We start from the raw sequence: 26,412 nt of genomic DNA on the forward strand, positions 1-26,412 counted from the left end.
CTGGTTGGTCAACAACTTCCACTAAACAACCTTGGGCAGGAAAGTGGAATGTTAAATCTGTTAAATTCATCAGTGTATGTGGGCAGGGACTTCTCTGCAATGAGGAATGGAATGACATTTCATCCAGGCTCCTCTCACGCTTCACCTGAGCATCCATTACAGGAAAGCAAGGCAAAGGCTCAGTATTATCTCAGTTGTTTGGCTTCTTGATCAAGAACCTTGCTTGGCCAAAGAATTAGCAACAAGAGAAGAAACATTTTAAAATTAAAGTTAATGCCCTCTCTTCCATTCCCACCCACATGTCAATATTATCAGTAAAGTTGTCTTTGTTTTTGCTATAATATGCTTGTGATTAAGTTGAATTTCTTCCTTTGTCTTTCAGTACCCTCAACAATAACAACATCAGTCTCATCCCATTGACCAGTTTCAACCACATGCCAAAGCTGAGGACCTTGTAAGTATTTGTGATGTACTTTGCAATCTTTCAAAAGCTAAGGAGTCAATTTTGAGTGCTTCAATATGAGTGCATACAAAAATAGAGGCCAGAAGAATCTTTTATGTGCAGCTTGTTCAAACGTGGAATGGCCAGCTAGAAACAGTGGTGGCAGGAAAATCTACAAAGATGGAAATGTACTCCATTCACGTTACCCGCTGATTTACTGTCTACAGATCCACGATCCTGCAAAGCTGGCTCCAAAATACATCTCACAATTTCTCCAACAAATATATCTATATACATGTACACATTGAGAAAGAAATCATTGTCTTTTTTTAAATGGGGATCATATTCCAGACCACTTGTGTCAAGTGGCTCTCTGTTGTGCCCTGATCTAATAGAGAATGGTCTTTGTTTACACAGCTGCACCTGTGATTCACAGATCACTGCTTGTAAGTTTCAATGACTGTAGTTTGTTCACTGTTATCATTTCCTTCTAGGCACTTAAACATTCTAATATGTCTATTCATTCATGTTAATGCTCTTAGAACATTATTGGACATATTTATGTTTGTTTAGAGGGTATATTTATATTGAGTATAAAGGAAAGGGCCTTCATAACACCTGCATTGTTTTGTTATTCGCGGGAATCCCATACCCCTATCCCTTGCAGATAAAGAGGATCTGTAGAAGCATATAGGTAAAGGATGGTAAAAAGTAAATGGGTGTAAGTGAAGAGGTCTTGGAAGGAATTGGTACAGGTTAAGTGGGCCAAATGCCTGTGAGGTTCTAATATTCTGATGGTAATCAGACTATGTAGGTATGGCAATGCACTGTGCCGTGAGTTTCAGATGTTGACTTTGAGAATATTAGATTCATACCTTTCTGCTTCCAGTCATTAAAGCTATTTGAAGAGTCCAGACCAGACAAGATATAGAGAGTACAAGTGAAGATGAAGTAAACTGGAATGGAGGTGGCTGAGAGGAGACTCAGTTGAGATATATAAAGTTATGAGGGCCCTAGATGACATAAATTGGAAAGACCTGTTTCCCCTACAGAAGGGTCACAAACCAAAGAGTGTAGGTTTAAGGTAACTTATAGAATGTTAAGAGCGGATCTGAGGAAAAATAAAATTCATCCAGATGATGGTAGGAGTCAGAAACTCTGCCTGAAAGAGTGGTAGATGCAGAAACCCTAATCACATTTAAACAGTACTTGGATGTGTACCTGAAGAGTTGTGAACTGCAGGGCTATGGACCCAATGTAGGAAGGTAGGACTAGGCCGATTAGATTTTGGCATGGGGACTATGAACCAAATGTCCTCCTTCTGTCTTGTAAATGGTTTCTATGATTTTTTAAACCTAGAAGCAATGACTTTTAAAAATTTCATTACTACAGAAAAGAGGGAACCTTTAGTAAGTTGAGGGATTGCTCAATTTGAGATTCTGGGAAAAAATAGTTTTATATTATTGCTGAATTAAAAGTTTGGAAAGCTAAGTTTCTCCTGTTCCTTGGGATACCTACCTAGACTTTGTCCAGCTTCTTTCTAAGGTATCTTCAATCCCAGAAATTGTCAAGTATTGTGTTTTCCCATTACTTACTGTGTGCTTAAGCAGGCAGGATGAGGTGAGGATGGACAGGGTGCCAAATGAACTGTAGGGGTTAGGTCATGATATTTGATTATCCTTTGACGAAAATCAATTAAACATCTGAACTAATTTTAGATATATCCACATAATGAGAAAAAAAATGAAATACTATTATGCTTTAAAATTCTGAGTTCTTAAGTTGGATTTTCTTCTAAATGTAGCTGGACGCATCAATAAAACACTGGTGCTGCAGACTACAAGATTGGTTGGGGTAGACCCTTGCTGGCCTCAAAAAATAATTCTTGCAAGCTTCACGCTATTTCGTCCTTTGAGGATATTGAGGGATGTGGATCAAATGCAGGAAAATGGAGACGAATACTGATCAGCCCTGATCTAATTGTATGGGAGAGTAGGCTTGAGCAGCTGAATGACTTACACCTGTTCCTATATTTCTACAACACGTGGCTAGTCAACAGAGAATTGGTAAACAAGAAACTCTTAAGCTCATTCACTGAAATGCGTAGAATTTAAACATAGCATGGTGGCAAAACAGAAATATGCCATGGCAACAGTGGGGGGAGAGAAGTGGATAGTGGGGTGTAGGGACGGTGACAGTCCTCAGGATTGACAGCAGCTCAGATCCGTCCTTGAATTTGAAAACATTAATGTTAGTGCAGGCTAATTTACCTGATTAGGTAGAAGTTTTATAGCTACTCTTATAGTCTGCTGGCTGTTTGCAATCAATCTCCCACTGCTTGTTATCGATCTCTTCCAGGCAGATCAGCAGAATCCCATTCTTGCCTGTGTTTTTTTTAATTTCAGAGGTTGTTTAATGTCTGACTCTCAAGGGAGCAGAGCTGCCTAATCTCCTTTCTGTAATTAAATGTGCAAAGGAAGGAAATCATAAAAGGGGATTAGAATGGGCCATTTCAGATTGAATTCCCCCTGTCATGTTCAGTACAAAGTGGTGACCTCAGCCTAAAAAAAGAGTTTGCTGGGGATTTAATTCAATGCTGGCCAATAAAGGCAATCTTGGTAAAGGCTCTGCTGTCTGTCCTCTGTCGACTCGCTTGATGTGGTACGACCGCTTTTATACTTCTGCTTTCCCTCCTTTGCTAATCTTGATGATTCAATGAGATTGAACACTTACCTGCACAAATCAGCATTTGTGATAGAAAGAAAAGACATAATGACAGCTCAGGGAACCTGCTTGTATCTATAAATATAATCTCTCCCTGGACATATTTGACTCTTTTTATCCCTGGCTTGGTTTGACTAAGTTTTTTTAATGGTGGGGCTGGGAGTGATGAATATCTTCTGTCTCCTTTCTTTAGTCAAGTGGCTTAAGGAACAACTGGCTTTTAGCTTCAGGGTGACTCGTGTACAAACAAAGTAGTGTGATGATGCGGATTTCACAGTACCACTGCTTGAAACCTTAGATTACAGCTCATAGATTAAACTACATTTTTACCTATTTAAATTTGTCTAATTTTAATTTTAAAAGCTATTGTTTAAATACAAAAATTATTCAGAGGAAGGCGGCACAGTAGCGTAGTGGTTAGCGCGACGCTATTACAGCACCAGCGATCGGGGTTCGATTCCCGTCGCTGTCCTGTAAGGAGTTTGTACATTCTCCCGTGTCTGCGTGGGTTTCCTCCGGGTGCTCCAGTTTCCTCCCACATTCCAAGATGTACGGGTAGGTTAATTTGGGTTTAAAATGGGCGGCGTGGACTCCTTGGGCGGAAGGGCCTGTTACCACGCTGTGAATAAAATTTAAATAAAATTTAAAATTTATTGAGAGCTTCCAATTCCAACAGAGTACAAATGGTTGTTTATTATACAAACAGAGATGTAACAAAGTTTGCTGTGTCCAGCTCAACTTTATATTTCTTTTTATTTTTAATTACTCTGTTAAAATTAACTCAGCCCTTTTGCACTACAAAGGGCTCCCAAATAAACAAAAGCATTTTTTAAAAGCACAGTGAAAGTCTTCTTCATTTGCTTCAGACTGTAAACATCCCAACACTCACTGTCCGATATTGCTTGGTTTCAAGGGCTGCCCGTTGTTTCTAACTATATTATGCAAGAATGAGACTCAATGGTTTCAATTTTTCCCATTCAGCACCAAAAAAAAGTTTATTTGCTTTGCATTATCTATTTTGCATACTGAGGTAAACATTGACTGCTGCTGGAAGATCATCAACAATGAAAGACACACTTAGGTCTGCTTGAAACGTGTTGGTCTTCCAGTGCAAGGAGATGTCTGCAACTGAACGCTGTTGACTGGCACACTCTAAGGTGCAGGAGTACATGTTGCAGAATGCACTGAATCTTGGTGCAGCCACTGCAAAGGGGCAAGAGCCGGCTCAGTTGTGTAGCAAGTAGAAATTCTAATAGAGGTTCTAGCACTCACCTGCACTCTAGGTGTAATTTACAGCAGCCAATTAACCTGCCAACTTGCACATCTTTGGGATGTAGGAAAAAACCAGAACACCATGGGGAAACCCATGCAGTCACAGAGAATACATTGCAAACTCCACACAGACAGCACCAAGTTTAGGATTGAACCTAGGTCACTGCAGCTGTGCAGACATAACCCTCCCTATGTACAGGGGAGTGGGGGCCTTGGGGTAAGTGGATCATAACTTCTTAAAGTTGGAGTCCCAATTTTATTCTGCAACAAGCCATTTAATTAGGGCAAGGGAGAGACAAGTCAGAAATTACAACATTTAAATGAAGCTGTATACCTTGGATTTCATGAGTTAATTGGGTTTAATGGATGTGGGTTGAGTTTTCCAGAGCCCAGGAAACCCACCAGATAAAGGAAAGTGGGAGCTGGTGCATTCAGAAGCCAAATGACTCTACAATAAGGATTGTAGAGTCATTTGGCTTCTGAATGCACCAGAGTAAAATTGCTATCTCTCCAGAAATATCTCCCCATAAACCATACTTTAAACCTCTGCTATAAAAGGTTCTTCCCTAGACTTGCGCATTGATTTTCCTCATTCTTTGCCACAGTCTTTTACCTCAACACCCAAACTTTGTCTCTCTGCTCCTCACTTCCTTCTTTCTCTGTTGTCCATTGTGATCTATACAGCAAGACATCCTGCATGGCCATTGGCCAACTTCTTAATTTGGATAGATGGCTGTCATGCATGAAATGGTGTGAAGAAAATTCAGGTGCAATGCTGTGATTAAATTTGGCAGGACCTCTTGTTTCCAGATTTCTTGGTTCCCTGATGTCTTTCCCTCTCCCCTCTCCACCTCCCTGCAAATATCGGGCCCAAGTCTGAACAGTTTAATAATTTCATAATGTGAATTGTTACTTAAAACTTTAAATAAAACACATTGCAAGAAGACTTGTTGTTTATCCAGCCTTTGCATATTTGAAGAGAAATGGTTATATTATGAAGAAAGCACGGTGTTGGCGAGGCTTTGCATAATACACAAGTCCAGCAAATATTCTATCAGCTGTACTGCAGGAGAAATAATAATGGATGTGAAAGCATGCTTTGCAATGGTAGTAGGTTTAGGAACTTGTAACACAGGCTAGGTTGAAGGAATAAGAATGATTTTTTAGTATGAGGATGTGATTCTCTCTGTTGCTATTGATTTTTTTTACAGCTTATTTGGTTTATGTTCTAGCAGTTTGAGCTTCCTGTTATTTTACCTATCAAATTAAAAATAGTTCAGCTTAGCAGGATTTCAGATATTTGTTAAGGGCTAAGTTATTAGGAACTGGAATGTGCTCCTGAGAAGGTGGTGATACAGATTCAATAGCAGCTTTCAAAAGGGAGTTGGATAAATACTTAAAAGGACAAAAGGGAAGGAGTAATACACTGAACTTAGAAAGAGACAGTTTTGACAGAGTGGAGTGGGACTGCCATCTATGCTGCCCTATTGTATGAATGACAGCAGTCCCAACAGAAGTTTGACTATCACCTTCTCAAGGTCAGGCACAGAGCACAATTAATAAGCATATATATCCACATATTCTACCACAGTCAGAAGCTTTGCTCTGCTGGGTTGGAAGCCTACATCCCAAAGTAGGTAAAACCGTGTTTATATGAACGCTTTCAGCTGTCAACAGATCCATTTCTAGTCAATGTAACTTGTTTCTTTACCAAGTGAACACAGTTCAGAATTCTACAGTTGCAGGAATAATCCTTCATCACAGAAGCCCAACTGGCTTTGCAAACACTAGCAATGCTTGGATAGTGCCCTGATATGGCATCTGAGTAGCTCTGAGACGAAAGTACTTCAGAGAATAAATCCTTGGCTTCTGTACAACCTAAAGACCAGCCTTGGACTCTCTTTGAGAATTGGGCAAGTTAAAACTGCAAGACAAAATCTCAGAAATTGTTTGTTTTAATTTAAAATGCACAGAGACAATGCCAATCCAGCCCTAGCTTAATATAATATTATTTATTTTATATTAACTGAAATAAAAAATTTAATGTGATATCTAATTTATGTACTTTGATTGAGTTTGTTGGTGTGTAAATCATCTGTCTGTGTTTTGGCTTTGGTTATTCTCTGATATTACCTCAGGGCTTGTGTGAATTTACACACAGATGTTTTAATGAGTTTGCAGTATTGTCTCATAACAGGTGTCCTCTGTTCACTGATCAGTGTAGTCTCCTGCCTGCCCCACACAGAAATATGTGCCTGGAAATTCTAGAGCCCTGAATATGGGTCTCAGCCCCAAGGAAAGGGCAGTGATGGTGGTAGTCCTTGAGACCAATATGCTTTGGATGACGGAGCTGGTGTGTGGTACATGTGGGTTGAATTAGAGGGTGGGCAAGGTTTATATTGATGGTGGGGAGTGAAGTAAAGGAACCGGCACATTTTAGAAAGTGGTTGTTGGTGGTGATTGTGTGATGGGTATTGGGAAATGATAAGGTTTAGATGGTGGGGTCATGGGGCTTGGGGTAGTGAGTGGTCCCTTGCGATTGGTGGAGAAGTAGGTCTGGGACTCAGGAATTACAAAGTGGGAGGAGGGATTGGGGCCTTGGAATTGTGGGTGCAAGGACAGGCTGGGTATTGGTGGTAGGGCAGGAGAGGGAGTGAGGTGGGAGAGCCAGGTTGAGGAGGGAACCCAAAAATGAAGGCAAGTCATTGGCCTGCTTGACAGGTATCCAACACTGCATGGGGAAGATCATATTGTCCCAGAAATGGCCAACAGCAGGTACGCTGATATTCCAAGTTCCCCTGCATTGTTCAGAAAGGAAGACTGAATGATGTCATCCCATGTGACCCTAAGAAGAAAGCACATCACATCCAGAAGTGCCTAACAGATTTCCAAGGAGGCACACGATGACACAGAAATGTTGTTTAGTTTCACTCTGGGAAAAAAAAATCAATTTTCAGTTGTTTACCTGAATAGTACAGTTAGGTAATTACATATCTAGGCAGTTTTGACTTGATTTCCATTTATGTGTATATTGTAAGCTATTCTTCAGATTTTTTTGGTTTATGTTCTAACTAGCAAATGGGAAGAAATACTGGTGAATAGTGTATGTGTGCATAATGGAGAGCTATAATTTTGCTTAAAAATCCAATTTCAAATCGTACTGGACATACCCTGAGACAAAATTGGACACTGAGTTAGGACAGGGGACCAAAACTCCGCATCAAAGGGGAACTGGATTTCAACCAGTGAATGTCAACCTGAACACAATATCTTGCTGAGTCTTGTTATTACAACCTTTACGTCATCAAGGTAATCAACATTACAGGATCAATCTAATTTGGACTTGATTGCTGGTTGGGTCTCCGCAATTGACCTCAGTGCTCTCATGTGGGAGAATGAAAAAGACAAAGCAAGACACTCACTCCTAACAAATAAACAGTGAGAGCTATTGGAAAGTAGTTATGTGTAGATGTTGGCTATATTGAGCAGACTGTGATGCCCCCCCCCCCTTGGTTAACTGGCCTCTGAGACTCAATACCTAGCAAAGACTAAGCACCTTCAGGAAAAGATGCAGGTGGGAGGTGGGTGGGTGGAGGGTGCTGTGTACAAAATAAGCAACACATTTTTAAGTAACCCAATATTATAGGAAAGATGTGGAAGGGAATTGGAGTTCTTTGTTGCTCTTTATTAAATTATGGGGAGTTCTGAAACATACTTGCTCTTTAAACAATGCAAAGCAGGCAATCCAGCGAGCAGTGTAGTGGCAGGCTGACTGTCGAGCTGAACGGGATGAGCCAGCTGTTGGAACGTTATGCCAGAAATACAATGGAGCACAGTCATGGGGGAAGACGCTGAAGTTGAGATTGCCCTGTTTCTATCTGAATCAGCTAGCTTTCTGAATTTCTTATTTAAAAAGAAAATTATTTCCTTCGATACTCATCCCCCAGGTAATAAACTCATTGCATTTTTAGCTTCTGTGGGAAGGTAATGGGAAAAAATCTGGAAGGTATTTTGTATAAATGCTCATCAGTTGTGCCTGCAACATAAATAAGTGGAAAGAAAGGAGAATGACATTTATATGGATGAGAGGGACTGCAGAGGTAAATGACAAATAGCAGTTTTTACAAAGGAAATGCGTCTGTTTGTAGGTTGGCATGACAACAGCCACTTGACTTCAGTCATTATCATCACCCCCCCTTCCCCCTCCTTCCCACCTCCCCACCAACCCCCTCCCTCCCTCCCCAACCTCCCTTCCTACCGAGTCTAGTGAAAGCCGTCTGACTGTAGAACAGAGAGGTTTGAATATTTTGAGTGGAGCATTCAACACTCTGAACACAAGTGTCAGTGAAAAGAAAAAAATGTGTGGTTATCAGAGGATTTTTCTGTCAGTTTTTTTCCCTGTCGGATGCAAAAGGAACATATTTCCAGCTATCTCTTGAGTTATAAGAATGAAGGGATTTACCTTTTCCTTTGGAGCAGCATGAAGGGAAAGATCCGATCTGTGGGTCTGTGGGATCTCAGCACTATGGTTTGGTAACCATTGCATCTTTATCTTTTTTGTGGGAGTTGCAATTAAAAGTAAGTACGTAACTTATGAATTTAAAATATTCTTCGGATATCAGATGGATTAGAATTTACACCACTCAGCTGGCTGGGTTTTTTTTTTGTATGTGTACGCACGGAGGTCTATACTTCATTAACTTTTCCTTACCTTGTCTCCTCACCTTCCCGCAGACGGCTTCATTCCAACAATCTGATCTGTAACTGTCATCTGGCCTGGCTGTCTGACTGGTTACGCCAACGACGTCCCATCGGTCAATATGCCCAATGCACGGGCCCCTCTCATCTGAGGGGCCTTTACATCGCTGATGTTCCGAAGAAGGAATATGTCTGCAATGGTAAGAAATCCTATTACGGGCATTAAGAAGCTTAGTATTTTTTTACCAGTGAACATTATCCCTTCCCACAGTGAGTTGCGCAGAATGACATAACTTGGACTTGCATTTTAATTCCTTTTTTTTTACCAAAAGCAGCTATAATTATTTTGAAAATGTTCCCGGAACTGTGAGATTTATTTGATAGTTTCCGTTTCCATGGAAAGGTTTCAGGTTTTAGTTGTTATTCTTCTGTGATTTACAACTACAGGAGACTTGTGTTAGGAAATGAAGCATTTTGCATATCAGTATCCGAAAGCAAAAAAAACTGCAGCTGCAAGAAAACAGAAATAAAGTAAGAATGCTGGAAATATTCAACATGTCAGGTGGTATCTGTGGAGAGAGAAAGAGAGTTAATGGTTCAGATTAATGACTCAAATCTGTCTTGTCCTGCTCTGGTGCTCCTCTGGGAGGGCTAGGACCCTCTACTGACCATGCATTAGCCTTCTTAGTGCCAAATTAGGAGGAGTTTCACGTCTTTGTAATCATCCAATGTAATCGTGGGAACTGGATTGACTTGACTTGGAGGATAGTTACGATCAAGAGAGATAGTATTTTGTCAGTCTGATGGGACATTCAAATCCAGGTTATGAGGATTAAATGCCAGTGTATAACCTTACTTCACTGCCAAGACTCCAGTGGAAATAACTGAGGTGATTTTAATTGTCTCTCACGAATGGGTCTTCAACACATCTGAACTCATATCCAAGCCCATGTTATTCTGCTCTCTGTTGGCTATACCAATTCTTATGTACAATGAATTTGCGTATTCTGTGTCCTGTTCTTGTGTTCATATTCAGCACGAATGACAGCCAGAAATCATCCTCTCCAAGTCAGCCTCCATCCTGACTGGGACATGTAGCATCATCTCTTTGTTATTGCTGGGTCAAAATCCTGGAATCCCCTAACAATCAGCGACCCACCCTCACTGCCTTCTCAAAGCCAATTTGGGATGATCAATAAATGCTAGTATTGCCAGTGATCTGCATATGCAAAGAATGAAATTTTACATTCAGCATAAACAGCCAGTCAATTGATGCTGTACCGCAACATGTCACAGGGATATCTGGGATTGCAAATGGAAAGGTTCAGGGATGAGGCAGGAATAAATAACAAAGTTTGGAATGAAGGCATTGCTCATGGTTGTGTGTGTAAAACGTGAGAATGGGTCTATTATGATTTCATAAACTTTGACATTTGAATTATGCTGTGTTTGGATATTTTGATAGGTCTACCTCTAGGGTTATTGCACCATCAGTAGATAAGGTCGTAATCAGAACACCGAGTTCTCTGAGGGTCAGCAAAGTGTTAAGTGTCTCCAAAGCTGGAATAAATAGAGTGGAATCAAGAGTTATGGAGAATATCCAGAATATATTAGATAGACTGAGATCAGATCAACCAAGGCAGCGAATAGACATTTCCTGCTCTTATTTCTTATGTTCTTATGAATGATAATTTTTTTAGTCAAATGGGCAGCACTGACAAGGCAATATTTATTGTCCACCTTTGGTTGCACGGAATGCATGAAGAGACTTCCATGAGCATTGGGGAAAGAAATAAACAATGTCCTGAAGGATTTTGGTTAACTAATTCATGCAACAATTTCATGGTTCTCATAACTAATCTTTGGTGGCTAAGGGGTGTTGGATTGGATAAGAAACATCGAGGTTTGATCCTGATGCTGTTGGATCGGATGAGAGGCTTTAGTATCTAATTCTGATGGGGTTAGAATGGATGAGGAAGTTTCAGGGTTTAACTCTGATGCAGTTGGATTGGATGAACTGCTTTGGCATTTAAGTCTGAAACTGTTGGATTGGACTGGAAGGAGTAAAGTTTACTTATCTTTGTGTCAGGTGTAATGTTGGTTGAAATGTAGAAAAGTGAAATAGTCAGGCTATGGAGATTGATCAATTTAGTGAAGAGGCAATATTCAGCTGTTAGGAAAACAGGTCTCCTAGAAGTAGTCATAATCTAAGATGAACCACAAGGCTTTATGGCCATTGAAAGCCATAGAGCAAGTCATATGACCTCCTATAACTCCAATGCTTCCTCTAAAAAAACTCCCAAACAATTGAAGCAAAACATTAAGAATCAAAATAGGTCTAAAACCAAATTTCTGATATTTATGAGAAATAACTCATTAAAATACATATTTTTTCCATCAATCACTAGGGCTGTAAATAAAAATTTCAATGAAGCAGACCTTCTTGTGACAGAAAGAATGTAATTAAATAGGACTGTTGTCTCTATATAAATATGTCCCATGTGGCTCAAAACACTGAGTCACAAATAGGAACTAGTGCAACTTGTACTATAAAAACAATTAATTTACTGGAGCCATGTCTGAGTCGGATATCTACAGTGTGCTTTTAATTAGGATAAATAATTACAGATTCCCAGGATGAAGTTGGATTTACCCTGTTTCAATTATTGAGGAAGTAATTGGATTTTTAATTACTGTCTGCTTTCTGCCCCACTTTCTATTTTATAAAACCAGTGTTTAAGCTGTAAACCTGAGGAGGCCGTTCATTTGTATTCTTTCCATCTGTTTCTGGTTTCCCTGCTGTAAACAACATAAAGTGTAGCTGTAGCATTAAATTATTTACTCGTTTCTGTGGTAACCTGTGGACTGAGGATCACATTTTGCACAGTTTGTGCTGTGCACCAGCTGGTCACAAAGATTCTGGCTTTTACAATCAGTCAGATGAGCTTTTAGTGCATCTTCTCGTGAGCAATTGTTATCGCTGGTACAACACTGCTCTCCTGGCTATGGCTAGCCATTTTTATTCCTCATGACAATAGCACACTCTTTTTAAAAATTATTTCCTCTTCCTCAAAATGTATCTCCTACATCTCCTGCATCAACAGCAAAGGTGTGAGGTTTTCTGAAGGAAAGCAAGCTGTACAAATAAGAACTGGTGTAACTTGTACTATAACGTGGACTTACTACCTTTCCCACACAAGGATAGAAAGGGAATCCATTCCTTGCCAGAAGACAAATGGACAGGGTTGGAGGGAGGAGGGATGGCTAGACATTACTTAGTCCAGGAAAGGTGACCAGCGTGGAAGGTCTATAGACGGAACAAAATTCTTTATAATTAATATTTACTTTGAATTAAGTTGATGCTCTGCAAGTTGAAGTTGGTGAAATCGACCCACTGTGTAAAACTTGCTCCCCTCTCAAAAACACATGGAAGTATGCAACATCAACAGAAGGTCTGCAAGGTGGAAGAGGAGATTCAGCAGTGCGCGCTTCTTCCTCCCCAAATGATTGACTATTAAGCAATAAATAATATGCTGGAGGAAATCAGCAGCTTGAGCAGTATCTGTTGGGGGAAAGGAAGGACAATTCCTTTCCCCCCACAGATGCTGCTCGACCCACTGAGTTCCTCCAGCAGATTGTTTGTTGCTCCAGATTCCAGCATCTGCAGTCTCTTGTGTCTCAATTGATTATTAACTATGTTAAGGACACCTAGGTACACATATAATGTGAAGGTGTATAATGCATCCCTCTTACTGCACTCACATTTAAATTCCAATGACTGTCCCTGGCAGACAGCTCAAATCAGAGATAAAAGTAACCATGGCCAGGTAAATTTTTTACTGGTATGAGCATAGGTTGGCTACTTCTCTACCACATTACTTTCACTTCTGGCTCTAATCTTTATCTAATTACAAGAGTCATGTTTTAATTAGTCCATTATTGTACTGGTTATAATTCAACCGAATTGTCACTTGAATTGCCAAGACTTAGAAGGCTACAGACCAAGTGCTGGTAAGTGGGATTAGGACAGATAAGTACCTGACGATCAGCTTGGATTTGAGGGGTCAAAGGGCCTGTGCCTGTGCTGTATAATTCTATGACTCTATGAAGAACACATTCATAAGAGATCTAGGAAAAGGTCAAGGCAATGGACTTGAAGTCAACCACCAAATACTTTTGCAAAAAAGCTAGAATGGAATTTCCTCCTCAATACTGTTCACTGAGTGTGGCTACTGGTAATATTAGAAACCAGCAGGTCTGCAAGTAGTAACTTCTGCCAAGCTCTAGAACCCTCTCATTAGTAATAACACCACAGAGCAATGCTTAGCTGAGGGAAGCCTGCTGCAACTTACCGGGAGCAGTGCACACAAGGATGGGCCAGGTGTCATGGGGTCTAGGAGAGAAAAGATGGAGGGCAAGCGGATGACACAGAGGGAAAAGGGAACAGAAGTAAATGGATGAACAGGAGGCCAATGGAGGCAAGACACCAAGTGACAGAGAAGTGCTTGGAAGAAAGAATAGGTGAAAAAAGGCTAGAGAAGAATAAAAACGGAGTTGCTCATTTACAATGATGTGCAGTCACCTGAAACTGCATATGCCAACAAATTGGAAATGTCCCAATCTAATCCAGGGAGGCCACTCCCTGTTGGTAAATAATGTCTATTGGTTTTCTGTTTTATTTTCTTTATTTTCCAAGTACACAAAATCTATATCACTGGGATATTCCCCTGACAGTACAATAGTAAATAAACCTTGGTGAGCTTGCATTAAATAAAATTCACAGAGCATCAAGGGTAATGAGACTATGGATGATCCATTGTCAAGGGACCTCATTCTAATCAGTCCTCAGCTGTCTTAAGTTGCATATTCCAGAAAAAATGCAAAAGATACCATAATGGCATCATGAATGAATCTGCAGACGGAGGGTCTGATTATTACTAGTCCTCAGCTGCCTCGGTTAGCATGTTCTGTACGAAACACACAGACGCTCACTAGAAAACCTTGGAATCTGGCCATAGTAAGCAGGTGAATAGTTTCAAAGCTCTAGTATTTTTTTGTCTTATCTCCCTACCTCACTATAAATTTCAGAACATTTTGTTTAGCTTGTGTATGTATTTTACAAGCTTTATACATCATATTTGACAACAACAAATTACCTATGGAATCATTCATAAAGAATATAAACACAAATTAACATAGGCATTTTCCAAAATGTGGTATCCCAAAATAATGTCACTTTAATTTTGAAGTCTTTAGTTCATCAGTAATGATGGCTCACAGAGTTCTGATACCTTACTCAAGGACCCACGTTTCAAATACAGTGGGGGAATCACAGTTGAAACTCATTCTTTGCCTGACTTAAATGGTCACATGCGTATTTTTCAGTCTTCACCAAGGCAGATTTCCCCTCACTCCAAACCAAAAGGCAATGAGGTTAGCTTAGTGTTCCTATCGTCCTGCAACTTCTCTCTCAGATGGCCATCAATTCCCCTTTGATTCTTTTGCCACTTACCTACACCAAGGGATCACTTAATGTGTCCAGTTAACCTATTAGTACCTCTTTGGGATGTGGGAAGAAACTCATACATTCACAGGGTGAACATACAAAACTCCACACTGACAGCACCCAAGGTAAGGATTGAACCCAGATCCCTGGAGCTGTGAGGCAACAGCACTAACTGCTGCACCACCGTGTTGCCCCCACTTTTACCTCAAAGCTCATAATAATGCCCATGGTTAGTTGTTGAATGAACCTTGAAGTAGTTTGTAGATGCCACCTAAGTTAAAGTTAAAGGTCCAAAGTGATCACCTTATGTAATAATTTCTCTAGTTCATTCTTTCTATGTTTATCTAAATGAAATATAAATAATCTTTGGATAAATCTGCTATATTAGCTTTTGATGGGACTGTTAAGTGTGAAATTGTGTGCTAATGGACAGTTGTATTTTAGTGGGTAAAAGAATCAGTTCATCAGCAACCATATTTGCCAAGAATTAAAAGGAAATTCCAACTAACTGGGAGCAAAAGCAAGTTTTTCCATGCTCAAGGAAAAAGGATAGAAACAAGTATTGGAAAGTCAAGGGAAAGGAAAGGATAATCCATCAGTTTACTTGTGCAGTTTTACTAATCCCACAAGAATAATCCCAAAAACCCAGTGGAACAGCTGTTTGAGATAGATTGATATGTGCTGAAAAGGACAAGTCGTAGTCATGCATTTCTGCAGGGAGTCATGGCTTCAGTTAATGAAATGTCAACAAAACTCCTGAGAATTGCAAGCCATGTATTTGTAAATGTTGTAGCCTCTGTGACAGCTGGAGCAGGAAACTGAGTGCTTGTTTCCTTCAATCTCTATCCATTCAGTGATGTGCAAATAGACGAAAGGCACACAGAACGAACATGCTTCTTGAGGTGGCCTTAGTGCAGGTGAAGAGTGTAATATATTGTTAAATCATGTATTGAACAATTAATCTGCTCAATTCTTTGCAAACTTCACTCTCAATTTTTCCAAATGTTTTTGTTATGCATGAGATCTAGTTCTTAGATAGGTCATTGAAGGATGGTCTGATTTTGCCCATCACTGTTTGTAATGAGGAAACCTGCGACAGTAAAACTTCAGTAATCCACCACCTGATTATTCAGAAGTCCTGACGGTTCAGCAGTTGGCTCACCATGGTCCTGGTTCTTCTCCTTCATTTCGTACACCGAGGCCCCAGTTCCCATGCTGCCTTTCATACATCAGGGCCCCAGTTAGTATGGGAGCCAGTAAACTTTGACTGGATAAGATTTTGGGTGATGTGCCCTCCTGTGCCTTGGCCCTCATGGTCTTTGTGTTTGCCCACACTATCCCTGACAGTCTGTCTCCATGCCATCCAGCACACTTGTTGGGGATAGACAAATTCCAGGTCATTGAAGCTGCAATGAAAGCTCAGTTTTAAGTGTAAGCTGCAGTGCTGTGGAACAGTTCACAAAGACTGCAGATTGAATGTTCATTCTTTGATCACCACTTTTAAAAAAATTTATTCATGCCTTTGACAGCAGCAAACAGGCAGAGCCTCAGGATCTATCTCCTGAGTCCTGGTCACCCTTTGCAGCCTGTTCCAACTCACAGGGGCTCTACTGGACCCAAAAGTTAGTGTGGCTCCAGGGATTACATCTGGGGTGAGTGGTAGGTGGAGGCCTGGTCAACCATGTTCCAGCTCACTAATTCTATTTCTCCTTCTCCACTGATGCTGCTTAGCCTGCTGAGTGTTTCCAGCATATTCTGTTTTTATTTCAGATTTTCAACATCTCTTGCATTTTGCTTTTGAATGGTTGCCTTGCCTATTGAGAATTCTCCTGGCGGAAGAACCTTTGTTTATTCAAGTTATTTCTGTCTGGAATACACTTTGAAATTCATGGAGGATATCTAGCCATTACATTGTTTGCTGATAGCTGTCTGTTAAGCAAAAAAAAGGGTCTGGTCGCTTTTTCAGTTTGTGATGAAATTTGGTAATGAATGAGATGAGTTGTAGAGGCCCTGTTAGCAAGCACCACCAGTGGAGTAAGCTTGAGATATTGTTGGGAAAATTATCTCCACTGCAGGTTAATCCAGGATACCTCTCTTTGGGCAATTTACCCTGATCTGAGGGTGCTGTATGAAGCAGAGAAGGCCCTTTAACAAACTTCTAGCTTTAAGCTGGAGACTTCACAGCTTAAAATGCAGAGTAGAAACATAGCACTTGATGTGTGAGAAAATTTGAATGGTCTATTAACTGCATGCTGCTTGCTGCCAAATTTCCAACAGGGTTGTTACAGAATTGTGGAGAACCTTGCAGCATCTGACAAGCCATTCAGTCACACAAGTCCAAGCCCATCGGGGTCATGCTCCTTCCACCTCACTCTGTCTCAGTACTTCAGCAAGAACATCAATTCCTTTTGTTACTCATGGACACGAGCTCAAGAACATAAGAAAATGAGAGGAGAAATAGACCACCTGGCCCCTCAGGCCTGTTCTGCTGTCCAATATAATCATGGATGATCTGCCCCAGTCTTCATCTCCTCTTCTGTGCCAGTTCCCACAGTCCTGATTTCTTCAATCTTTCAAAAATTTATGTACCTATTTAAATGCTTCCGATACACAAAGAATGCTGGAGGAACTCAGTAGGTCAGGCAGTATCCATGGAGGGAAATAAACTGTTGATGTTTTGGGCCGAGGCCCTTCATCAGGACTGGAAAGGAAGAGGGCAGAAGCCAGAATAAGAAGGTGGGGGGAGGGGGAGGAGATGGAGACCACACAGGCAGGGGATAGGTGAGTTCAGGTGATAGGTGAGTTCAGGTGAAAGGGGGAAGGTCGTGGGTGGGGTGGGGGGAGAAGATGTAATAAGCTTAGAGGTGATAGGTAGAAGAGGCAAAGGGCTGAAGAAGAAGGAATCCGGCAGGAGAGGGCAAAGGACCATGGAATAAAGGATGGGGAAGGGATGAGAGGAGATGGGCAGGTCATCAAGGCGGGGGAAGGGAGCCACAGGAATAAGGGAAGACAAAGGAGTGGTGGGGGGGAAAGAAAAAGAAGGGGTGGGGTTACTGGAAGTCAGAGTAATCGATGTTGAGTCCATCAGGTTGGAGACTCCCAATGTGGAATATGAGGTGTTGTTCCTCCAACCTGCTCCTGTCCTCTTGTGTCTCCTAAATGCTTCCAATGATCTAATCTTTCATGTCTTTCATATAAACAAGATTTGCAAAGAAGATTTAGTTCTTTGAGTGCAAAGCAAGAAGATTACTGGATTTCTAGAGTCCAAATTAGTAAGGGAGGTGTGGTGAAGGACATGGGAGGGGGTGAGGAAAGTCGATGATCTGACTGAATCAGCAGCTTTCCTCACTAACACCGATAAAAGAGAAGCTTCCTGCAATTGTCAGGACCTTATAGGGAAGCTTATTTGTCAATAAAATAATCTAGTCGAGATTGTTTTTATTTTATATTGAGCCAGACAACCTGTGGAAAGTGTGAAAAGTCAAAAACTATCCAACGCGCATCATTGTTTGAGCGATGGGTTTATGACAAAACGCCACAGCAAAAGAAAGTCAGAAACTGTTGGAGCTCCTGTGCTTGGAACTCAGTAAGCAGCCAACTGTGGAGTCACGCAATGCCTTGGGAACTGTCTGTAAATCACTGTCTGAACTGGTAATGCCCACTGACCATTGGGACCACTCGGTGCCTGTGATGACTCTCTGTACTGTTGAAGGAGGATATTTTGCTGATTAGACTGGAGCAACCCCAAAACCTTTAAAGCTCATTGTTTAGGCTGCCATGAAGATCCAGGGATATTCTTTTGATGGTTTCATAGCTATTGCCAAGGATTGTAAAACTAATTTAAAAGTGATGTAATCAGTTGCAAGGTGACTAATACTTTCCATTCAGATCATCAAATAAAACCCTCTTGCATGGCAGAGTATGGAAGGTCAAATTACTATGTTGACAAGGCTGGAAGTTTGTACCTCTTGACTACAACAATACAGTTTGCTGGGATGGTCCTCTCTGGACCAGCAGGCCGGGGTGAAATTGCCAGTGATTTCATCGCATGGTCTGTGTCTCACTCCCACCACAAACAGATGTCTCAGAATGAAAATCTTTAGCTTCCTAAACGTATAAGGCACCCTAGAAAAAAGGCAGGCTTTGTGTGAAGATCCAGAATTATCTTTCAAAAAAGGAGAGGCGCAGTGGTGTCGTCAAGCTGCTGCCGCACAACTTTAGTGATTCAGAATTAAATCCTGACCTGTCTGTGTGGAGTTTTCACGTTCTCCCTGTGATTGCATGTGTTTCACCCAGGTGCTCTGGTTACCTCCCATATCCAAAATACAGGTTGGTCAGATAATAGACAGATAATTGGTCTATGTGTAAGTGAGTCATGGAATGTGGGGGTGGGGGGAGTTGATGGGAATGCAGGGAGAATAAAATAGGTTAGGATAGGATTAATATAAAACAAAATGGGTGCTTGATGGTCGATGTGGACTCAGTGGGCCATAGGGCCTGTTTCTGTGTTGAAGCAGCAAACAATCTGCTGGAAGAACTCAGGGGGTTGAGCAGCATCTGTGAGGGGAGAGGAATTGTCGACTTTTCAGGTTGAAACCCTGCATCAGGACTGGATGTTTTTGCGCTGTATTTCTCCCTAACTCGAATTATGGAAGCAAGTTTATATGAAACAAAAGATTACATATTGAGCCAATTATGTCATTTACCTAGTAAATGTAGGTTAACACAATTGAAGTTGATTTGATTACCTTTTGGTCAATTAGTCATACTATAAGAACATTGACGTTGATCCAGACATATAAAACAGAAGATGTATTTTGCTTGAAAGCAAGTTCTTCAGGAACTGTTTCCCTCAGGAAAGATTCTCACCAAAGAATGCATGTCTTAGTCACTCCATCAATGCTGCATGCTGACAGTGTATTTTTTGTGGTTCTGAATAAGATTGCACAGTGGCACTGCTCCTGGAGTCACTGCTTCAGACTACCGGAGACCTGGGTTCAACTCTGTTCTCTATGTGGAGTTTGCACATTTTGCCTCTAACTGTATGGCTTTCTCCCAGGTGCTCCATTTTCCTCCCACATCCCTAAGACCCGTAGGTTTGTGGGTTAATTGGCCACTATAAATTGCCCCTAGTGTGTGGGTGAGTGGTAGGGAGAATGTAGGGAGAATAAAAAATGGAATTAATGTAAGATTAGTGTAAATGGAAGTTGATGGTCGATGCGGACTCGATGGGATGAAGGGTTGAAGAACTTCAATCTAAATTGGGACAACACTCTTAAGGCTAGAACTTGTATCTCTATACACCTCTATGACTCTGTTGCTCTTGTGTCCTTCCAGGTCCTCAGTCCTCAGAAACTCAGTCATGCAGTGCCCATTCTACGTCATGTCCACCAGCGTGCGTATGCAGCAACAATATTGTGGATTGTCGTGGGAAAGGGCTGACCGAAATCCCAGTCAACCTTCCAGAAAACATTGTGGAAATGTAAGTGATACACGTTCCTAGCCTGGATGTTGAAAGGTGACATTAGGTTCCTTTTAGTTTCCAGAGCTACCAAAGTCATCATTTAACTTTGCCCATCGCAAGACTCAAATCATATTCACTAATAGCTAAATGCAAGCTACTTTGATCAGATGAAGTGCAGCGTTCTATTTAAGGAGAGCCCAAAGAGTGGAGGTACCATATGGTCTGCTGATGGATCATTGGAATGGCTTGGCAATGGCTGCATTCTCAAACAGATAGCCACTGGATTCTGGGGAGGTGCCAACAGTGTGAGCACAATGGATCTGTGTGAATCTTAGTCAGAGCAAAATAAAACTTCAACCTAAAACAACACTCTAAGGCTGGAACTGGACATAGTTCCTTTTTTAGGCTCAAATGTATTGAAAATCAGAATCAAGTCTTTTTATCCCTAAAAAAAAATGCGGCACATAACATTAGAAATATGAGCAGGATTAGACTATTCAGCCCTTTGATGCCTCTGCCATTCATTAAGATCATGGCTGTACCTTCTTGGTCTTGGTCTTGATCATGGCTGTATCATTTTCTACCTCAGCATGATTTTTCTGCCCTATCCCCATATCCAGAGATTCCCTGAATGAAAGAAATGTATTGATCTGTGGTTTGAACGAACACAACAACTGAGCTTCCAGAGCCCAACAGTTAGAGAATTCCGAAGGTTCTTCAACCTCCTAGTGAGGAGATTTCTCTTCATCTCAGTAATAACTAGTCTACCACTTATGCTGAGACTGTGCCACCTAGTTCTAGGTTCCTCTTCCAGGTGAGATACTCCTCCTACATCCAGCCTGCCAAACCCTTTAAGAACTTAGTATGTTGCAATGAGATCTCTTTTCATTCCTCAAAGCTCTAGAGAAAACAGTTTAAGTTACCTCATGTCTGATGGCAAACCTGTCATCCCCGGAACCTGTCCAGTGAATCTTTGATGCACTTCCTCAATGGCAAATACGTCTTTTCTTAGGTAAAGAGAATAAAACTGCACACAATACTCCAAGTGCAATCTCAACAAGGCCCCATACAACTACACTAAAACCTCCTGACTTCTGTTTTCAAATCCCTTCAGAAGAAAGCTTAAGTCAGCATTTGTCATCTTAATTGCTCGCTGCACATGCATATTGACCTTCAGCGACTTGTGTACTAGGATATCCAAGACCCTTCAAACATCCACACTACCCAACCTCTCACCATTTAACAAATACTCTACTTTTCTGTTTTCTGCACCAAAGTGGACAACTTCACATTTTTCCACATTATATTCCATTTGCATGTTCTCTCCCTGTCACTCAATTTGTCCATATCCCCTTTAAGCTTCTTTACATCCTTTCCCATACCTAGTTTAGTAATGTCAGCAACTTGGAAATGTGATATTTGATCCCTCAGTCGAATCATTGAGCCAAACTGAACCAAACTATTTTATTGTTCTTTGAACTTTGCAGTCTGATTGTGAAATTAGTGCTTCACTGTCTTTTTTTTAAGTGACGTGGACTTCACAGTCTGAATCAGCATTTAATTGCCCATCCATAAGTTGCCCTTGGCAAGATGCCTTCTTGGACCACTGCAGTCCCTGAGGTGTGGGTATGCCCACAACGCTGTCAGGGAGAGAGTTCCAAATTCGCAACATCAGCTTGAGTGACTAAATAAGGAGATATGGAGCCTTGCGTGCAAAATGGGGAACAAATCAGCCAGTGACGTATCAACAAAGCCCTACCATCTTCTAAAACTTCACTTTATTAAAGGAACTGAGTGAGTTCAAAACAAGAGGCCTCCAAACCGCAAAGCAAGACTGCCTCATTTTAGGGAACCACATCATGGAGTTCTTAAAATGCAAATGTGGTCAGTGCCCATTAAATCTTGTAGCCAGATTTTCTCAGACCTCCTGCTCATGCATAGCTGCATCTGGGAATGGGCGAGCTGCAGGGAAGAGACTCAATAGTTCCAGATGGCATTCCTGCCCACTGCCCACTGAGCAACAGAATAAAATAAAAACACATCATAACAGCAGCTGTAACCTGGATTTAGACAGCCCCTTTAATATACCAAAGTATCCCAACATGAGCAACTATCAGACAACTTTGACAAATAGCCTCATGAGGAGATGGTAAAGCAGATGACCAAAGGTTTGGTCAAAGAGGTAGATTTTAAAGAGCATCTTAGAGGGGGAAAAGAAATGGAAATGATTAGGGTGGAAATTTTGCAGCTTGAATGGACGAAGGAGGATTTTAAATGAGGGATCTGTAAGTTGAAGAGGACTCCGGTGCTGGGTGTAGACCAACCTAGTGTGAGGTTAGACAAAGCACTGAGTAAGTTCTTCCCTTCCTGACTGTGAGAAACAAAAACATACATGTGATTAGTATCCAGCGAGACCCAAGGTTTATAGATGCAGAACGCACCCTTTAGGCACTGGGAGAAAAGCTAAGCCAACAAGTACATTGCTTAGTTGAACCAGCTTTCAGGAGTTATCTGCCCTCACAATATTTTTCTAATGAGTCCAGAACTATGTTAACTAACAACAGAGGGTTTTGATGGATAGTTTGCGGAACTGGCATTATAAAATAAGGATGGCATAGTAGCGCAGCAGGTAAATCTGCTGCTACACAACTCCAGTGACCTGTGTTCAATCCTGTCCTCCGGTTCTGTCCGTGTGGAAAATGCACATTCTCTCTGTGAACTGTATGGATTTCCCCTGAGGGTGTTGTTTTCCTCCCACATTCCAAAGACTTTCTGGTAGTCTAATTGGCTGCTGTAAATTGCTGCTAGTGTAGATATGAGTCAGGAAAATCGGCAGAGAATTGATAGGCATATGAGAGAGAACAGGTTACAGGGAATTAAGGGACTGATAAAATTGTTCTGAGAAGTGGCATAGACTTGATGAGCCAAATGGCCTCCTTCTTTGTCATGAGAATGTGAGAAATTCCCCCATATCTTAAAAGCACACATGCATTTGTGTCTGAAGTTCCTCACACAGTTAGTGCTAATTAGTGAAGGAACAGCACAATGTTATTTCTTCAAAAAATTCTGCATTTAGGAAAATAGTTCATGGGAGAGTGTGTCTGGAACTGGATGAGGAATGGTATATGGGACTTAATTTATGTTTACAATGAAAGAGTATGGTATCTATGACAGGAAAATAAAAGTTATTCATATCTCTACTTGGATTGGAGGCCTTTAAACATGTTGATGGGTTTTCAGAATGTTTTGGAAATGTTCAGTAGGCCAGGCAGCATCTGTGTAGGAAGAAAAAGAGCCAATGTTTCAGGTATTTCATCAGTTCTGATGAAGAGTTATCAATCTGAACCAGTATCTCTGTTTCTTTCTTCACAGATGCCACCTGGCCTTTCCAGCACCTGCAATATTTTGCTTTTGGGTGATGCGTTGTCATCCTTGTGAGATAAAAATCTGATTAAAAAAAATGGTGTCAATCTGGGCAGGGAGAGGCTGGGCTTTTCAGAATGGGATTGTCCACACCTCTCCTGATCAGGTAGTCACATGATTTACAAAAGGAGCACCCTGATTGGTCAGAATCAGGAAGTCTAAGCCACAACTAACAAAGTTATAATTGACTTTACAGCTGAAGTGAGCAGGTTTGTAGATCTCAGTGGCACAGTATATCGTTTTATACCCATTAATTTATCAACAAAGACTTCAGCCAAGTTAACACAGCTACCAAAAATGATGAATCTGAGATCCTTTGATGGATGATTTTCCTGCCCATTAAACCAATGACCTCACATTACTAAGTGTAATATGTTCTGAAAATTTACCCACTTGTGTATGATCATGGCACACGTAATGAAGCATTGGAGTTTGTTACAATGCAATCCCTTGCTAGCCACAGTCGAAGTCTGTCTGGCTTTGGCTGTCCATGTATCCATGCCCTTGCTGTGGTTTTGTGGTTATGCCCATCTTTGGAGGAATTCCCAGTGAAAACTTTACTGGTCATTAGACTAGAGGTTTATGATCTGTCCAAATTTCATTTCTGGACTTGAATAAAATTTCAGGAAACCATAGAGCTCTAAATTGAGTTTTTGTAGATGTAACTTAGAATTGAAAATGCCACAATGGAAAATAAGATAGATTGTAATTAATGTGAGGATGCCTAAATGACTTACAGATAAGCAAAGTAGGTGACTTTAGAAACTGTCTCCTATTAAAAGCTGCTGTGTTGAAGGCTAGCCTAGGATCCCTGAGCCAAGGAGGAAGAAAGATAGACAAGGTTCCTATTCCAAGTCACTGTCCTGTGACTTCTACTGGGAACTAGCTCACATGCAAAAAATACAATTCGCTGTAGTATCCTGATGGAGTAGAAAGCTGACACTCAACATTCTTGCATATACGTGTGTATTTGGCCAAGGTACCAGAGAATAGTTGGACTCATCAAACAAAAGCAGAAAGCTAGGAAACAGAGAAACTAATTGGTGTGCCAGGTAGATGGATAGAGATAGACAAGGGAGATCATTTTTTGAAAGATCAGGGAATCAAGGGCCATGTAGAACTGACATGGAAGAGGAGATGAGGCCTGAAGCAGATTGTCCATGATCACACTGAATGGCGGGGCAGGCTTGAGGGGCCAAATGGCCTACTCTTCCTATTTTCCTGTATCCTTTTGTTGCTGTCTCTCTCCCTTTCACCTTAAGATTTATTGTAAAAGGTAAATGATATATAATTTATTGCTGTTAGTTGCACATTTATAAAATGAGTCAGTCTTCAATATTTCTCTGCAGTCAGCAATGTACCTTTTCCTACTAGAGAAGGAACCAATTTTGAATGGCTTTACACTGGGTAAAACCACAGTTTTATCTCGATTTGAAGTTGGATGCAGTCTTCATCTGGCTCCATCTCCTTGACTTCTATTTCCCGCTCCAACCCAGTTTTAGTAATTAAATTACATAAACTGTCAGAATTGGTTCAAGGCTGCATTGATTGAATGAGACAGGAAAAACACAGGATAAAGGAAGCACTTTTATTAAGAGATGTGGGGAGAACTCTGTGCCATTTAATTTCAAACTGATGTTGAGAAAACAGTTCAAAAAGAAATGGGACCGAAATGGTTGTGTTTTAATTTCTGAAGATCAGTTCAATGTAGGTCTTAACCAAGAATTATTAAACAATCAGGATTTTAACTTCTTTGTTTTGCTCCCTTAGCAGTAATATAATCACATTGATCTTGAATTCATTTCTGACAAAGCATAATATCTTTGAAGCATTAACATTCCTTTCAATATTGAAAGTAGTCTCTACTTATTATAAACATGTGTTCCATACGTGACATTTTTTTGGAGTATAAACCTGCCAGAGAGTGTGAGAGTAAAGGAACAGGCACAGTATCAATCCATGATCAATCCATGATCCCAAAACAGCCACCGCTTGGAGACCCAACCTCACCATTCCCCTCAGTCAAGGACTTGCTCAAGAACCCTGTTGTGATGTCTTCCTAGACAGAAAGGTTGCCACACTGCTACCTCATTGTCAGCCGAAGGAGGATTTTTCTGAAGTCTGGGAACAGGTTGTCCCTCATCTAAGTAGCAGAGATGCAAACTTGTATGGGAGAAAGCTATTCTTGTAAAAAGACGAGGGAGCACAACAAAAGGTTGACTTTAATCTTGCCTATCTGAACAAACTAAGCAGGCTGTTTAAAATCATCCATAAAACACACTTGTTGATGCCTTGCACCAATCCACCTGCCTACAGCTTTAATCCACTCCACACCTTCCCACCCCTCCCACCCCTCCCCCCTCCACACACACACACACACACACACACACACACACACACACACACACACACACACACACACACACACACACACACACACCAATCCCACCCAGGAACCAAGGCTCCAGCTTTAAATAGGCTATGCTCTGATATCAGCAGGGCAGAATGTCTTTTGTAAAATGTTGGGCCTGTGGGAAAGCAATTGCAACAATAAAACAGGCACTTATATACAGTGCCTTTCACAAGCACTAAAAGCTGCAGAACCACTTACAGTTTACACAATCTGTTTGGAGTTTAGTTACAGTTGTAATGAGGGAAATTGCCGCAGCCACTTTGTGCAAACTAAGCTCCGATAAAGACGTTTACAGTGATTTTGGTGGAGGAGCACTCACTATTAGTCTCAGAGGACTGCCCCTGCTCATTGAGTGAATAATACCATGGCATCTCCTGCTTCTGATGGAGAGATGTGACTTTCAGACCCAGGCAACAGGCAACATCCAGCTCTGTTTGGTCGTAGTCTTAGATTAATGGAAAGGTTTGTAA

General features: G+C 41.0%; 1 protein-coding gene across 1 annotated transcript in view; it reads left to right on the top strand.

Moving 5' to 3' along the window:
* Positions 1–26,412, top strand: part of LOC127569354 (slit homolog 3 protein-like) — a 529,163-nt gene that overhangs the window by 327,701 nt on the left and 175,050 nt on the right. Inside the window, exons 7-9 of the mRNA XM_052013912.1 lie at positions 383–454; positions 9,173–9,336; positions 19,980–20,124. Coding sequence (XP_051869872.1) covers positions 383–454; positions 9,173–9,336; positions 19,980–20,124 — 381 coding nt within the window. The remainder of the gene's footprint in view (positions 1–382; positions 455–9,172; positions 9,337–19,979; positions 20,125–26,412) is intronic.

This window comes from Pristis pectinata, chromosome 4, assembly GCF_009764475.1.
Source record: "Pristis pectinata isolate sPriPec2 chromosome 4, sPriPec2.1.pri, whole genome shotgun sequence".
Taxonomy (NCBI): domain Eukaryota; kingdom Metazoa; phylum Chordata; class Chondrichthyes; order Rhinopristiformes; family Pristidae; genus Pristis; species Pristis pectinata.